The 16,832-nt window shown below is 43.0% G+C and overlaps 1 protein-coding gene across 1 annotated transcript in view; it reads right to left on the bottom strand.

Moving 5' to 3' along the window:
* The window catches only part of LOC144824436 (uncharacterized), a 79,050-nt gene that overhangs the window by 24,352 nt on the left and 37,866 nt on the right, over positions 1–16,832 (bottom strand). The window contains exon 2 of the mRNA XM_078683537.1: positions 4,287–4,395. Coding sequence (XP_078539663.1) covers positions 4,287–4,395 — 109 coding nt within the window. The remainder of the gene's footprint in view (positions 1–4,286; positions 4,396–16,832) is intronic.

Below are 16,832 nucleotides of genomic sequence, written 5' to 3'. Positions count from 1 at the left end.
TCTGCTTTTGAAACACTGCATTGTCACTTTGTCTAATGTTTTAAAACGGAAGCCAGAAGGAGCAGTGGAGACACTTTTGTCAAAACTGAACAATGAGTGGGCCCGATGTTGTATATCATGACAGGAGTCTGCATCAGGAAACCCACCTAAAATTGGGCAAACTTCCCCGGCGTACTGATGGCAGGGACCCTGTAATGAATGGACCACCTATGATAACCTGCGGGCAGACTAAGCCCAACCTTTAACTCCACTATCCAGAGTTGCTTATAACGGCTGTATTGGTGACAGTGGCGTAACAATCGCTCCGCATCCCCTGCAGTATGGCGGGTCCCTGGTCTGAGAGCTCGAGACTGGCACGGAGGATAGGAGGGGGGCCCCCTCCATGTAGTTTGCAGGGGGGCCCCCTCAAGTTTCGCTAAGCAGTAAATCTGAGGGTTTGGTGGACCAGGAGCCCTCACAATAAATAGAACTCTAGCACTATCGCACTCTAAATGACCACCAATGTTTCTGTGTTGATCAAACATCCACATTCCACATGTTTGAAATACTGATGATACAGTAAAAATATTCTTTGGAAATCGCTAAACCAGTGATCTATCAAATGTTGTAAAAATTATAGCTAATTTAAAATACTGTCATTGACCGAGTTTGTGCAGATAAATAAAAAAAGACTAGAAAAGCTTAATTTGCCTGCTAATTCAGTTTCTCTGGTCGCCCTAAAGTCACTGGAGAAGATACGAAGAGTCAGATTTATCTTGTTGAATGGATAATCCATTTACTTTGGTAAACCTCTGCTTCCTTTTGCTAACTGGTAACTGTCAACTCTGTTTTGCTAGGATTAATGTATAGCCAGGTTTCCACCACCTAGATAATTATTTCTATTAGGCTCCAGTATGATGTTTAACAGTGGTGAGATAGTGTTTTGTTTGCCTTCTGAGTAAATATTGTGATTGGTAATGGTTTTACTAGTGGGATGTGCACGGGGCTCAGAAGAAGAAGTAAATATGCAGGAACACGGGTCATATTATAGTAACTTTGCGTAGATGCATAGAAAAAAACTTGCTCAATCCATTTGCCCAACCTTTGCTGCCTAATACAAACTGGTGAAACTGATGCTTGCTCCAAGGCAAAACATGGTAAATTGATTTCACACGACGTGTTTTTAAATAAGAAATGGGATAAACTCATTTTTCCATGTTTCAGATGTGAAATATTGGAATATGTATGAGGCACTACATGTCCCAGAATGCAATGTTGGGACTTTATCCCAAATATGCATGTAGTGCCAAGTAAGCCTTAAAGCAATAAAGAGGTGTACAGATAGATGTTACTTGTAAACCATTATAAAAAGGTTACGGAGGTGTGCAAGATCCTAAGCAGCGGAGGCTGGCGGCCTGAGGTAGGGGGCTGAAATGTTTAGGAGAGAAATCTCCTGTTTATAGATCCCACACAAATAAGAATACCTGTGAGGAGTGGAATGAGGGAAGCCGGTGACACAGTGGTGGGGACGCAGCATCGGAATATGTCGGACGGTACTTGTTAGATACCACCACCATATTGTTCATGCAGGGTGGGTCTGCCAGGCAATCGTAATGATTGCCTGTGGCAGAGGGACTTTGCATCCGCCAGCACACCGCCCACCATTGTAATTTGGCGGGCAGAGAAGTGCTCTACGATGGCGATGAAAGTGCCACCGGCAGGCTGCCGGTAGCGGTTTCACCACTATCATACTGACCCCCTAAGTGTTGAATAATGCTATCAGGTCTGAGCACTCCCTCCCTTCCAGGGAGTGGCAGCCAGCTTTTATTTATAAAAGTGGGTTTACTGTCACAGAGAGCGAGTACCCAGTGAAGTTAGGTAGGAGGCTACAGGAAAAATGTTGATTACAATTACGAGATGAGTTGTAATTGTAATGCTGTTCTGAATGCATGTTTGTTTATGTACGGATGTTTTGTTGCACCTGATGCGCAATTGTTTTGCGAGCACTCGATGAATGACCACGAAGCCTTAAAAGAACATCTGTGAAAAGCACTAGCACTGTCTAGAGTGCTGTTGAAACAATGAAAATAGTAGTCCCAAAAACATTTCCTAAAATTGCCACTGTATATGAATAGTAGTACTTAGTCCCTGCTCTCAGGACAAATGGGGAGACAGAATAATGGAGTGATAAGGGAGCCAGAAAATAACAAGCCTATGGGCGGGTTGAAACCCACAAAGTAAATACAACCGGTCTCCTTTCGAATGAAGTATTCCTCTTCTGAACTAAAGTAGCTACATCAAGCTCTAATTAGGACTAACATTCCTAATTTATACTTACAATGTTAAAGAAACATCCGATGTTACAGTAGAGTCCCGTTATATTTCCTATACTGTCCTTATATAAACATGTGGTGTTGGCAGCTTGCAGAAGAGGCTTTGTGGGATGAATTTTATTAGCACCTAAAACCGATCAGTGGAAGTCATCAGATTCATCGCACAGGAAATATGCATGGGGTGTAACCATAAAAAGCTGAATTTTTTGCAGCTCGCTGGCCCTTCTAATAATGGAAGCTGTTGTTTGCAGCATAAATTAGAAGTGTTAGATCTAATTAGAGACTGATTGTTAGACCTGGCCTTTTGACAGGTTTTTCTGCAAACTTTTTGCCTTTCCCCTCCTATTTTTGTGTACCTGCGAGGTGAGACAAGGAGCCCTGCAAGGGTTCCAGCTGCGCCGCGCTCCCTTGGACAGCCCAGAGGTGTTGTATGGAGGTAGGGGATGACCCAGCGAGGCAGTGTACCTCCCAGTCGGGCCCAAACTTCTATACCGCCAACCTGCCCAAAATGGTGACTGCCTAGTGTCTCACAGGAAGAGAGACTGAGGAAAACCACTCTCCCCGCAACAAACAGTACGAGACTGGGAGGAGCAGAGATCAGCAAGAAGGCCCTGAAAATGCAAAGCAAGAAAACACTAAAATGCTCCCAATATTTAGTAAAAACAAACTTAATAAAACTGGGGTTTTAAAATAAGTTTATAAATAGCAAGCATCCTTGATTGTTAGCAGCGCCCTGTCAGAATGCCTGAATTAGCAACAACAGTACATCTGCAGAGTAGAGGCTGTTCCAATATATCTCACTTTATTTGCAGATAATTACAAGTTTGTAGGATGCTTACAAAGATGTATTGAGGAGAATCCCGAGAAACGAATGAGCTCAGGGTTATATATTTTTACTATAACATGATTGGATGGTTTTATGGGAACTGTGGGTAGGTGCAGCAAATGTTAGATTTGTGTAATTTGAGCTAGTGGATTGTACGCGAGAATTGAGAACCTTTCAAGACAGCTTAGAGCAGAGTATCAATCAATCAATCAATCAATCAATCAGGGGATTATAAAGCGCCCTACTCACCCGTGAGGGTCTCAGGGCGCTCGGGGGGAGGGCAGCTCTGGATCAGTCATAGCTTCGGATCAGTCGAAGAGCCAGGTCTTGAGGTCCTCCCTGAAGGTTTGCAGGGTTGGGGAGCATCTGATGTTAACTGGGAGCTCGTTTCAGGTTTTGGCTGTGATGTAAGAGAGAAGGCTCTCCCGCCTGTTTTATTTCTGCGGCTGCGGGGGATCTCTGCCACGATGAGGTCGGCAGAGCGGAGGTTCCATTTGGGTACGTGGAAGGATACTCTCTTGTTGAGGTATTTGGGTCCGATGTTATTGAGGGAATTGTAGGCGTAGGTGAGGATCTTGAAGGTGACCCTTTTCTCGATGGGGAGCCAGTGGAGGTCTCGCAGGTGTTGGGTCATGTGTTCGTAACGCGGAGTCCCGAGGGCGAGTGTACAACGGCATTCTGGATGGTCTGGAGTCTGCGTAGTAGAGTTCTGTTGATTCTGGTGTATAGGGCGTTGCTGTAGTCCAGTCTGCTGGTTATGAGCGCATGGGTGACGGTCTTTCTGCAGTCGGGGGGGTTCCATTTGAAGGTCTTGCGGAGTATGCGTAGGCAGTTGAAGCCGGTGGAAGCGACGGCGTTGATCTGGCGGTTCATGGAGAGGGAGGGGCCGTGACGGAACCATTCCGTCACCAGCACAGCCCACCCGAGGCTCGTGACGGAACGGTTCCGTCACGAGCATGGGAGGGGTTAAATAAATATGGAAATGTACAGTTTTACAACTACATTTATACGCAAAACACAAAATAAATATGGATAAATACAGACGGAAATGTTAAAAAAAAAAATACCATAAAACCGGGAGCCCTACCTATTATGGAGTACAACAGTGATGTGCCATCTTAAAGAGTCCATAAATTCATTTTACATACCGTCCACTGGCAGCTTCTGCACAATGTCCTGTAGTTTATCACTCTTTGGATCAATGTTTACTGCCCCTTTAAGATGACTAATAGCAAATTCGGATGCACTCCTGCTGTCCTACAGAACGAAACACATGAGAAAGCCAATTACTCTTCTAAATTGTGGGTTTAATCACATCTGCAATCATGTAAGGAGGGGCAGAGACTCGCAGGACATTATTAAAGATGAGCAGTGAAATACATGTTTTTAGCCTCATCAGGAGCTTTGCTGGTCATCCACCGGTAAGAAAGGAAGCAAGCTATTTTCTCCTACATTTTGTAAGCAATGACACCTCACATTGTTTTGAAAGGGCTTTATCAATCATCAAAGTATATGGTAGACATGGAGGACTGAGTTGTCAAATAGTAATGCACTCACTCAAAGACGTAAAAAAGGTAAATAGTCTGGATAAAACTGTGCCAGGTTAAATCAGACTGTATCTTTTTCCGCCTCCTGATGATGACCAACATTGTGGAAACATGTGTAGAATGTTGCGATTGCTTAGCAGTTTATGACCGAACTATGACTGATTTTGCTATGGTTGGTTCCTTGGCCAACGCTGTCATAAGGCGAGGGAAAGCAGAGGGGAGACAACTATGGCTAACTGAATTTTCTATGGTAATGCTTCTACGGGGTTGTATGTCAGCACAACGCGGGCTATTACCACATGTACCATTACAACGCTGTTGTTACAACGACTTGCGCTGTTGCGCTGTAAGCGCTGGATAGTGGAATAGTTTAATTTTCTATTCTAACTCCAGCCCACGTTACAGTAGGGAAGGTGTTGGAATAGAAAATTGAACTATTCCTTGTCCAACAGCGCCCTCCAGCGCAAGTCGTTGAAACGACTTGCGTTGTAAAAGCAGCGTATTAATGGCAGCGCGTGGTAATGCCCGCGTTGTAAAGGCTGTTCCCCCTTCTACGGTGCACAATCGGCTTCCATGCGCCTATGCATGCATCCTTGCACCATGCTGCAAGGATGCCTGTGTCGTGGGGTGATTGTTTTTGAGCAGGAAGGGACACCTTCCTGCCCAAAAACAATCAATTGAGGTGATTTCCTCTTTCCATCTGTGCTGTAGAATGCAGCACGCATTGAAAGAGGAAAATAACTAGGAGAAATGTAAACATTTCTTCTTGTTGTGCCTTGCTACGCCATCCCTTGGGTGGCATAGCATTCTGACGCATTTCCAAGTTTACGTTTTCTTGTAATTCTGGAAAAGCATCAGAATACATGGGTGTTGAGTGGGAACACCTACAGCAACACCCATACCATGACCCTTACACGCAAAGTGTTGCATGAGAATGGGCAATATTTACAAGCACACGTAAAACCAAGCAGGTTGGCTTTACGTGTCCTTGTAAATATCGGGCATCAGGTTGCGCAGCCGGTGCGTCACGCAATGCGACGAACCGACGGCACAATGGGCTTGTAAATAAGGCTTGTAAATAAGCCTTTGAACATTAAAGGATGGACCCTCAGCTTTCCAAAAATTGCAAACATACACTAGAGAGGGGTAACCCTAAATGATGCATGAATGTTTGTGGCCTCCCAAGCAAGTAGGCGGATAGCACCCAGGTAAATTAATGACTGCACCACATTTGCTGGGGGTCAGTATCATATTTCAGATATGTATGGATCTACAAGCTGACAAATCCATGTAATATATATATATATATATATATATATATATATATATATATATATATATATATATATATATATATATATATATATATATATATATATATATAAAGAATTATATATATGTATATGTATATGTATATGTATATATATATATATATATATATATATGTATATATATATATATATATATATATATATATATATATATATATATATATATATATATATATATATACTGAAAAACCATAGGTTTTACAGGCGTTATAGTTAGGAATTAGCATTTAAAAAACCTTAGAAATTCAATGAAAAAAACACAGGTTTTAGGGACGGTATACTTAGTTGAACATTTGACACATATAAAACCAGAGAAATTTGCCTGTTATAGTTAGTTGAGCTAACTATAACTCCCGCTCCCGCAATGCACTGGTGATGACGTCACATATTACATCACTCATGACATGGTCAGTGACATCACTGTTGACATCTCAAATGACATCACTGATGACATCTTCCAGTGAATGTGTTTCTGGAAAGTTTAAATATTTTTCATATATATCTATGCCAAGGTGTATTGAAGAATGAGTGGATTTACAAGTGCCTGAATCAGTGGCGTAACGAAACTTGAGAGGCCCCCCTGCAACGCACATGGAGGGGCCCCCCAGCGGTCCAGCGCACCACCTACCACTTTGACTCAACACCAAAAAATCTGATCTATTTTGATCTAAAACCTCCAACATTTAATGAAATGCCTCTATATTGTTGTGCTCTAAGGTCTAATAAGAAAGTGGGAAACCCTCTTAACATATAAGCTACGCCATTTGTAACAATACTGTCAAAAGCAGAATATTTGACTGACGCAGCAATCAAAACAATGCCAAGGAGTGATCCTATTGTCTCAGGAACTGCGTATGGCTGAAGAACAAAGAACAACTATGAAGGCTTTGAATTAGAATTTACATTGATGGACAATAACTTGAAACTTTGAAAGACAAACCTAAACCTGCAGTTCCATAAAAACTCGACTGACAATATACATGAGAAGTACACAAGATATAAAGAGGAAGCAATTTCAATTTCTACCAATTTCTACCATCATGTCTTTATTAGTGAGCATTACAAAACAGGCAGGAAAACGAGGCGGAGGATGAAAACTGTTTAGATGTTTCAGAACATTGATGCAGATGTTTGTCTGAATTTATCATTTCTGTAGTGTCACAATGCTTAATACAAGATTGAAGGCACACGTATTACAGACAAGTGCAAGCAACACCATAAATAACACTGCATGTAGAATAAAAACAAACCATATCAGCAAGTACCTAATGACAGAACCTATACAACCTGTAGTTGGTAAAGCAAAACAAATGTGCAAATACTTCCAAGTGCATAAGAAAGCAATCACAAGTCCAGCAATATAGTCAAACAATTCCCCGTTTGGTGTGTGTATATGGCACATATATGACACATATATTTCCAAGCAACTGGTAAACAATAACTACTGCACCATACAATAATCAAACCAGTTTAGGTTAACAATTCCCTTTTTGAAGGCTCAAATATTTCAAAGTGACTGGCAAAACAGTAACAAGTACAGTAGGCAGCAGCCTACAAATATTAAACCACTTTAGTCAACCAATGCCCTTTTGTTTTGTGCACAAAGGTGCAAATATTTCAACGTGTCTGGCAAAATAATAACAAGATCAGCAAGCAGCAGCATACATTAATCAAACATTTAGTCAAACTAATTACCCTTTTGTTTGTGCATGAAGGCATAAATATTTCAAAGTGCCTGGTAAAGCAATAACAATTTAGTAGCATAAACATCAAACACGTCCAGTCAAACAATGCCCCTTTTATTTGTGCATACAGGTGCGGGAGCCCACTTTGCCCATGCCTTAAAACGTCTCTGGATGGCATCTGCCTTTAAAGGATGCAACAATTGCCCATCCAGTAATGGCAGCTTAAGAGGCAGCAATTGTGACCGGGGAAAGTAAAGGAGGCCCTGGCAAGAGGCGATCCCAAGGATATGGCTCGACAAACATGATACGTGGCAGAGCACTTAGAATAACACATGGAACAGGAGCTGAGAATTTAATGTGCGTGAAAGAAAGTGTGAAGGAAGATAGTAACCCATCACGAAATGGTGGGCATATAAATGGAAGTAACAGGGTGGCCAAAGACAGTCCTGCAGGCAAAGGGGCACCAAAACCCACAAACCTAAATAATTTGAAAAGATGTCTTGCAGCCCCTCACGTTGGTTCGCAACTTGGAAAAGCAAAGGCATGTACATTTTAGTAAGAAGCATCCAAATCTGCTCAAGCGGCACATGTTTTCAAACAAATAGAATCTAGTTGTAAGTTTGCTTTTAAAATATGTGCACACGTTTTTTCCAATATTCTCCATTCCCATATAAAAGCACTCCATCTGAGCAAGTCTATATTGAAGTGTTTTAGGATGTTCAGAGTGAAGATGGACATGATAACGTGGTTAGTTGTTAAAGGGAAAAGTAGGATTCCAACCACTTTCCTTTCTCTTTTGCCGATGAATGCAATAGAATTTTAGAAGGGAGTAAAGCAAACTCTATTAAGGGGTTGGTTATGCAGAGTGATGGACACATTCTTTCTTCCACAGAGAGGTTATTGTGAAGATGAATCCCTGATCTTGATAAATGTAGATGAATGTTGCACATTCGGTAAATAATTAAAATCAATACTGGGCAGAGTAAGAGACTTATGTGCCCTCACTTTATACAAACAGTTGTCTACAAAAAATATACATTTTTGAACAACTCGTTATTTTCAACATGGTTTACAATGCTGTATTAGCATAGCAGTATGCTTAAAACAATCAAAGTCCATATTCAACTCCATGAGCTATCACTCATGGTGTAAAACGCGGGTAGTACCATATAATGTCCAGAGATAGACATATCTATACTTTGGAGATGAAATGGGTGTGGCTCTGGGGGTGGCACATCTGTGCTCATTCACGGATTGGCTTTGCCCCTTGCTTCCCCAGTGGCCATCACCAACCTAAGACTCAGATAAAAAAATCAGAGAAGCGAGAACGAAAGTCCTATGTTGGCTGGGGCATTGAAACCAAGGGCGCAACTAGACCCTAACTTCAGGGGGGCTACCACTCCCAGCCAGGGCTGGCCCTAGCACTGGTCGCACACAGTGCAACAGCCTTTTCTGGTGCCCTCTCCCCCATTTCCCCATACATTTTCTCACTACCACACAGCAACCATGCACCTCATCTCTCTGTAGCACCTTTCTGACAAACATTTCATTTTTTTTTATAGCGCTTCTCATAGTTTACTCGCACTCAGTTCTGTGATCTGCATGGTAAACGTTCTGTGCAGCAGGAACATTAACCCTCTGTGCTTTGTGGGTGGCAGGAGTGCCCATGTGAGTGCACACTGGCAAAAGCGACACTGTGAGAGTAGGGTAAGAGTAGTGACTACAGGGTGAGTGAGATGACCATATGAATTTGGGTGCGGATGTAGGTGCAGAGTGGGGTGAAGGAATGCATGGTTAGTGATGGGCTTGTTTGAGTGAGATTGCAGATTGAGCAGTGAGGAGGACAGGTGAGTGAAGGGTGAGCAGTGTGCTCGTGTGACTGCAGGGTGAGGTATAGGGTGAACAGCACAAGTGCACTGTGAGTGCAGAGTGAACACTGTGAGTGCAGGGTGGGCCGGTGAATGGTGATCAGTGTGAGTGCATTGTGATCGCTGTCAGTACAGGGTGAGCATAAAAGTGAAGGGCTAGAATGTGGATTGAGTTGTCTGAATGCAGGCTGCATTCCCAGACACCTGAAGTAGCTCAGCATGTTATTGATGGCGATGTAGGGTTTCAGATCAACTATTGATTGCTATTATGGCATTAATAGGGATTGAAGGTGTAGGAATTAAATAATGTGCTGATCCTGCAACAAACTTCCAGTCTCATGATACGGGTTGCCAGCTCATTATTTTGATGTCCCAGACAGGAAAAAAATAAGCAGTCACCTAAAGCCGTATTTTCAGCACTTATCTGTGCTTATTGTGAACAGCAAATATACATAGAAAGCACTTTTAATTGTGTTGTAGGGCTGCCTGAATGATCCATGACTGATAATTAAAGGAAACAAAGACAGAAAAGTCACATTACAAATGAATACCTACACTTTTATTTATAACCCTATTTAGTGTCAACATGAGGTCTTTCCAGGCTCTTTAAACAACACACAACTGGCATTTTTCTTTTGGCAACCCTACTTTATATTGTTTTTCATGAAATGCATTCTCAACAGTGATGTGATATCACCTGCGATATCATCAATTATTTTATTTGTGATGATATCTTTAATATCAAGAACGAGCTGGGGCAAATGTAGGAAATTATGAGGTAGAAGCACATTGTGATTTGCGGGAGGCATTGTGGGTAAAGTGTATTGGAGGAGCACAGAGTAATGCGCTTCAGTGAAGCGCTGGTTGTCATGCCTGAAGGGAACACTATGTGATATGTCTCACTGGAGGACTGGGTGTTGGGAAAGTGGTGTGCAATTTGGGACTGTGCATCAGAAGGGCACTGTGTGTTGTACAGACAGGGGGCATGCACATGGCTGTGTGTATTACAGAGCACGTGATGTGCCAAGGGGGGGGGGCAAAAGCTGATGTTCAGTAACAGTTGTTGGTTAAAGGGTAACTTCAAAGAGGCCTGAAGATGTACTGGGTCAAGCATGAACAACTCATCCATTCCATTCTTTCTTTCCATTCTGTGATTTGGAGTACTATTCAATTATAAATGAGGGAATGCAAGTACTACAATACAAAGAAAAATATATATTAGGGCTGGGTAATCTACTGACACGACAACCGGTACTTTGGAAGATAAAAAATGTCAGTCTTCCTTTCTAATGCATTTCAGTGATTTGTTTTTAGGGTCAGGAATGTAATCATGGCAGAAGATCGTGTTTAATATGGTGTGTTTTATACAGGCACAGATATACACATGAAACATTAATGGGCACACATTCGTACATGCACAATTCACATACAAGAATTATTACACACCTGCTTAGGCGCAAAGGGCCCTATGTTTTCTAAGACATCTTTAGACAGTCCTGTTTTTTTGTACAACACTGTTGGGCATAATGGCACTTTCAACTCCGCTTATATTCGTAAAAGAAAACCTAAGCCCCAGAATGAAGTAATTTGTTGCTGGAAAAAAAAGGAACTGGCTGAGGGTGTAACATGTGAAAGGGGCTACTTGGTACAATAAATTGACAGAAATTAAAAAAATAATACATTACCTCTTTATTACATTGTTAAATATATTTCTTTTTGGTTTGTTGCTTTAAATATTTGCCTTCGTCTTCCATGCCTACAATATGGCCCAGAATAGTGTTGGAAGTATTAATTTCCATTATTTTGTTTTACCCTGCTCCTCTCAAACATTTTCATAGCCTGAGTTTAAATCATAAAGCTTCCTTAGTTCTGCTTCTATGACCTCCCCCTTTTGGAGAACCTTCACATTTGTCAACAGGCTTACAGCCCTGGTTTCATTGGCCGGGGCGAGGGGGTGCGTCTTGATTCACCTTAATCCTCATCAACCACGGATTCGCCACTTAAATTATATTAGAATAATAATATTAATAATAAAGTGGAGTGCACAAAGTATTTTTTTCAGGAGCCAGCCTCTGACGCAGTCCGCAGCTTAGCAAAGAAGTAATGGGTCCATGTGCAAGCAAGAAAAATGCCACCATTTACTGCAGTTGTGTAGTCAAAAACAGCAATTATCAAAGTTCAATGGGCCTCTTGGAATTACCGCCGCGGCTAAGGGGTTACAGTTACAATACAAAAACAACAGGATGCAACCCAAAATGACAGTGAAAAAAAGACATAAACAAAATGAATCAAAAACGTATATTCCAGTTAATATTCAGTATAATTGCAAATTTTTACATATTTCCGTTTGGGAATTGGGTATGACTGTTTCTTTCTGTTTCGGGTAACAAGCCGTCAAAGGTGACTTAAAACCATTCTCAGAGTTAAAGATGCCAACACAATATAAGGGTGACAATCTGATTTGTGTAAATGACGTGAGAAAACGTAGTTTGTAAAAAAAAAAAAAAAAAAAAAATTAAAAGTGCAGAGATGTAGTAAAAGGACACGCATCTGGTGACGTAATTTTGAATCCTGCTGCTCTGGCAGTTCCGGCAGCCAGCTGTCTGAATTCTGGACTTCAACGGTCGCGGTCTGTACACAGCCTCAGAAGCCTTCCATTAAACGCCCTTCGTACAATATCTGACTCAGCAACGAGCACTATCATCTCCCTCGCTACTGAGGTACAATTACAGAGCAGAAGCAACGAGAAATTGTAGCCTGCGTCCAGGGCGGTTATAAATACAGCATAATGTCTGCCTGTTCTTTCCTATTTACCACAAGTGAAGCGGACCTGCTGGCATGCGTCACAAACCGGGGGTGTCAAGAGTGTGCCGTAAAATGTATATTAAAAATCACCCTACACAGTTACACCACCCAGATAACACTCCAGATTTTGTGAAAACTATAGGGGGTCAATGAGATATGTTCTGTTCATTAACTTTTACCTTATCTGCACAGAATTCCACTTTTAACTAGTAAAAGTGGCAAGAATGGACAAACATTTTATGAGGTTCAAACAATTGCTACTGAATTCAAGCGAGTAGGAAGAATGCCATAGGGAGCAAAAATATGAAACATTAATTTGTCATTAACCCTTTCATGCCAAGAAATTATTCTACACACTCTCGGTATTACTTGTTGGCTCTTCTGGTATACCTAGTTACATTTAATGAAGGGGGTACCTGTTAAGAGTAAAAGGTTACTTAATGAATGCAATAAAATTAGATCATACCAAACAAAGAACCTGATTTACATCTTGCCTGAGAGGAACTCCATTGCAACGGCGTCGCAGTTCCATTCCCGCCAAAACTATGGTCCGCCTTCCCAATTTAAATTCATTGCGAACCTTAGTTTTACGACAGTGGAGACTGCGCCATATCTGCTTTGGTCTAAGTCCTCTGACGACTCGACTGAGCAAAGGTCGTCCGAGGTTTGGCTATATGTCCAAGGACGGACTTGCCATACTTGGCATCAGGCATTTGTCTGGGTGGCTGGAAAGGGTTTGCGGATTGCAAACAACACAGTTGATGGACAGAATGTAGAACAATGTCATACATTCACCCCAGTACAAGGATCTGGGCCTAAATCCATCGTTTTTTTGCACTCCACACCACCCTGGGTTAGACACTGGCTATATGCAAATCAGCTCTGACCCTGTGCCTCATGGGAACAGTCCAGTCCGAACTACCAAGCCATGTCTTTCCCAGACCGGAATCAAGCATCCAAGGACCGGTTTCTGGCTATCAGCCTTCATTCAGCCTGGATAGCTTGACTCCAGTGGTGTGGAGAGCCTGGGACTCACGTCTGAGCATACCCAGCCCACTCGGGGTGAAAATTGCAAAAAACACAGTTGCTGGACAGAATGTAGAACAATGTCATACATTCACCCCAGTACAAGGATCTGGGCCTGAATCCATCGTTTTTTGCACTCCACACCACCCTGGGTTAAACACTGGCTATATGCAAATCAGCTCTGACCCTGTGCCTCATGGGAACAGTCCAGTCCGAGCTACCAAGCCATGTCTTTCCCAGACTGGAATCAAGCATCCAAGGACCGGTTTCTGGCTATCAGCCTTCATTCAGCCTGGATAGCTTGACTCCAGTGGTGTGCAGAGCCTGGGACTCACGTCTGAGCATACCCAGCCCACTCGGGGTGAAAATTGCAAAAAACACAGTTGATGGACAGAATGTAGAACAATGTCATACATTCACCCCAGTACAAGGATCTGGGCCTAAATCCATCGTTTTTTTGCACTCCACACCACCCTGGGTTAGACACTGGCTATATGCAAATCAGTTCTGACCCTGGGTTTGCGGTTTTGTTACTGTGGGCTGTTTCTGTAACAGTGCAGCAGTTTTGAAAGCACCCGCAATGGAGTTACTTGTACATTCAGTGGTTTTCAGGCTAGAATCAAAGTGTCAAAATAACTCTGGTGATTAATGTACTCGCTGGAGAGAGATTTCGTCTAGTAGCAGTTTTGCCTCATCTAAGGTAGCACAGAGTTAATATGCCTGCTGCAAACAGCAAGTGCTATGCAGATAACAGGACAGTACTCTATGGGCCAGATGTAGGTCACCAAATACCGGTCGGTAACGGCCGAATTCGGCCGTTACCGACCGGTATTTGGTGAATGAGATGTAGGGGCCATTATTTTAGAGAATCGTTAGGTAAATTTACCGATTCTGTAAAATACCGAATCGGTAATTTTACCGATTCGGTAAATCCACATGTAGGTGACACTCCTAAGAGTGCCACAGGCCCTTAAGAGTCAGTATTTTACCACCTAATCCTATTGGGTGGTAAAATACCGAATTTAGGTGTGCATGCACATCTGTGCATGCACACCTGTGCCATGTGACACACAGACATGCCCTTAGGGCATGTATGTGTGCCACATGTCACACATGCCTGTACTTGGGGTGCTAGAGGGTGTCAAAGTGACACTCCCTGCACCCTTGCAGGATTCGGTATTTACCGATTCGGTAAATACCGAATCGATATTTCCCATTGATTCCTATGGGCTTCGATATTTCCCATTGATTCCTATGGGCTTCAGCCCATAGGAATCAATGGGAAATACCGATTCGGTATTTACCGAATCGGTAAATACCGAATGTTACCAATTCGGTAATTCAAATTTTAAAATTACCTACATCTCCCTCCTTCAAATTTACCGATTCATTAATACCGAATCGGTAAAATTCGGTATTTATGAATCGGTAAATTAGAATTACCTACATCTAGCCCTATGTGTATAGGATAGTGGGTTACTGTTTTTCTCATAGAGATCATTTTGTTACTGTGCAGTTCATAAGTTACAATCATAATCTAGCACAGTGAGCTTGTCATCAAAGAGCAGCATGCAAACTACACTGCATAGGTTAGAAAGGTATTTTTTTCGGAGTCTTTCATCATCCTAATTCTGATAAAAAAAGGTTTGTTTGGCTAGAAATACCTTTTTATTAGCAAAGCTAACGCCAACAACTGTGTTACATTCTGAATCCTGGGTTAGTGCTTCTCCAGACCAAGAAGTCTTAGAAATGCCTACCAGTATGGATTACATCAATCCTACACCTTGTAGTCCCCTTTGTCTACTGTAACAGTTTCTATACACTAATTTACACATGTATGATTCATTGTCTCTGTATTTGTGTGTGATATAAAGTGCTCCATCACCCTACACTGCTATGAGAGGAGCTATAAAACAAATGAAATACATGTGAGAGAGGGGCTATGGAGAGATGAGGAGAACTGTTAGAGGGTGATACCTAGCTTTCAGAAAAAAAATTAAAACTCACCTGTTCCCTAAAGACTAATATCCAACAGATTTTCTACCCCACCGGCAGCCCTGCCATGACCCCCCGCTATTCAGCGCCGTGATATCCCTTGGGATGAATGATGTGCTCTATAAATAAATAAATAAAATAAAATAAAAAAATAAATAGTGAGAGAATCATTGAAGAACTCCAACAAATATTGTTGAATCCTGGTGCACTCTAAGGTCGTAATTTACTATTTTTTTAAAGCAAATACAATTGAATACATAATGAAAAATGTGTTGTAGAATATGTTAGAAATGGGGGTCTTTAGTTAGCAGAGGTAGGTACCTTTGTCCAAGTACGGGCCCTTCGTCCTAGTCAGGGTAAGGGGATACACTTCTAAAATAACCCCTGCTCACCCCCTTGGTAGCTTGGCACGCGCAGACAGGCTTATCTCAGAGGCAGTGTGTAAATCATTTGTGAACACATATAGTAATACAATGAAAACACTACAAATGGACACTACACCAGTTAAAAAAACAGTTATCTTTATCTAAAGCAAAACAAGACCAAACAACAAAAATCCACAATACAATTATCAGGTTATCCTTAAAAATAGGTTATTCGGGGGACATGGCTTGGTGAGTCATCATGGTGGACCCAGCCTAATCAGGCTCGGTGCGTCCACCCCAAAATCCGGCCAAAATCCTACCTTTATCCTGCTCAGAGGAGTTGTTTCTTGGGGCTGCTGGTGCCCACGGCTGTGTGGAGTGCGGGGATCCCCCGCTGCCCGAGGTGGCCAAGCTGCGCTGCCGGTTTTCTTGGTGAAAAGCGCGCCAGCGAGGCGCACGCCAGAACCTTCTCCAGACGTTCCGGGCCACTGCCTGGGGCGTTGCTGCTGTGATTGAGGCTGTGTCCGGCCTGGGACGAGGGCGGCAAAAGTCGGGTGCGCTGCCGGACGCCTGTCGCTCGGATTGTGGATCACTGGAGCGAGCTCGGACTCGACGAGGGGTGCAGCGGCCTCCCCCCCCCCCAGAGCTCAACCATCTTGAGCGCGCACCTGCCAGGGGTTGCGGCTGGGCCCCCTGGGCAGCAGAGGTGCTAGACATCTGGCTTCTTCCTGCTGCTGGGCTGCCAGGGTTGTCGCGGCCCCGTAGGCGATTTGGCCCCAGATCGTAGACCGGCCAGGCGCAGACAAGTGACCTGACGGAGCCTCATGGCGACTGCCTTGTGGCGGGGGACGGACTGGAAGAAATCTGGGCTGGATCGCAGCCCCTGGAGGTGAGCGCAAGGCCCACGCCATTATCAGCCACCTTCCATCCTTGCCGGTGCTCCCCCCCCTTCCTGGTGGAGGCATTGAGCAGATGCGTGGGCCCAACTGAAGCCCTGGCGATATCTTATGATCGGATCCCCTAGCCGGCAAGCCTGGTTTCGCGTGACCACTGGCGGCGAGGTCCGGATTGC

Source organism: Lissotriton helveticus, chromosome 3_1 (genome assembly GCF_964261635.1).
Source record: "Lissotriton helveticus chromosome 3_1, aLisHel1.1, whole genome shotgun sequence".
Lineage (NCBI taxonomy): Eukaryota > Metazoa > Chordata > Amphibia > Caudata > Salamandridae > Lissotriton > Lissotriton helveticus.
This window is presented reverse-complemented; position numbering and strand designations above follow the sequence as displayed.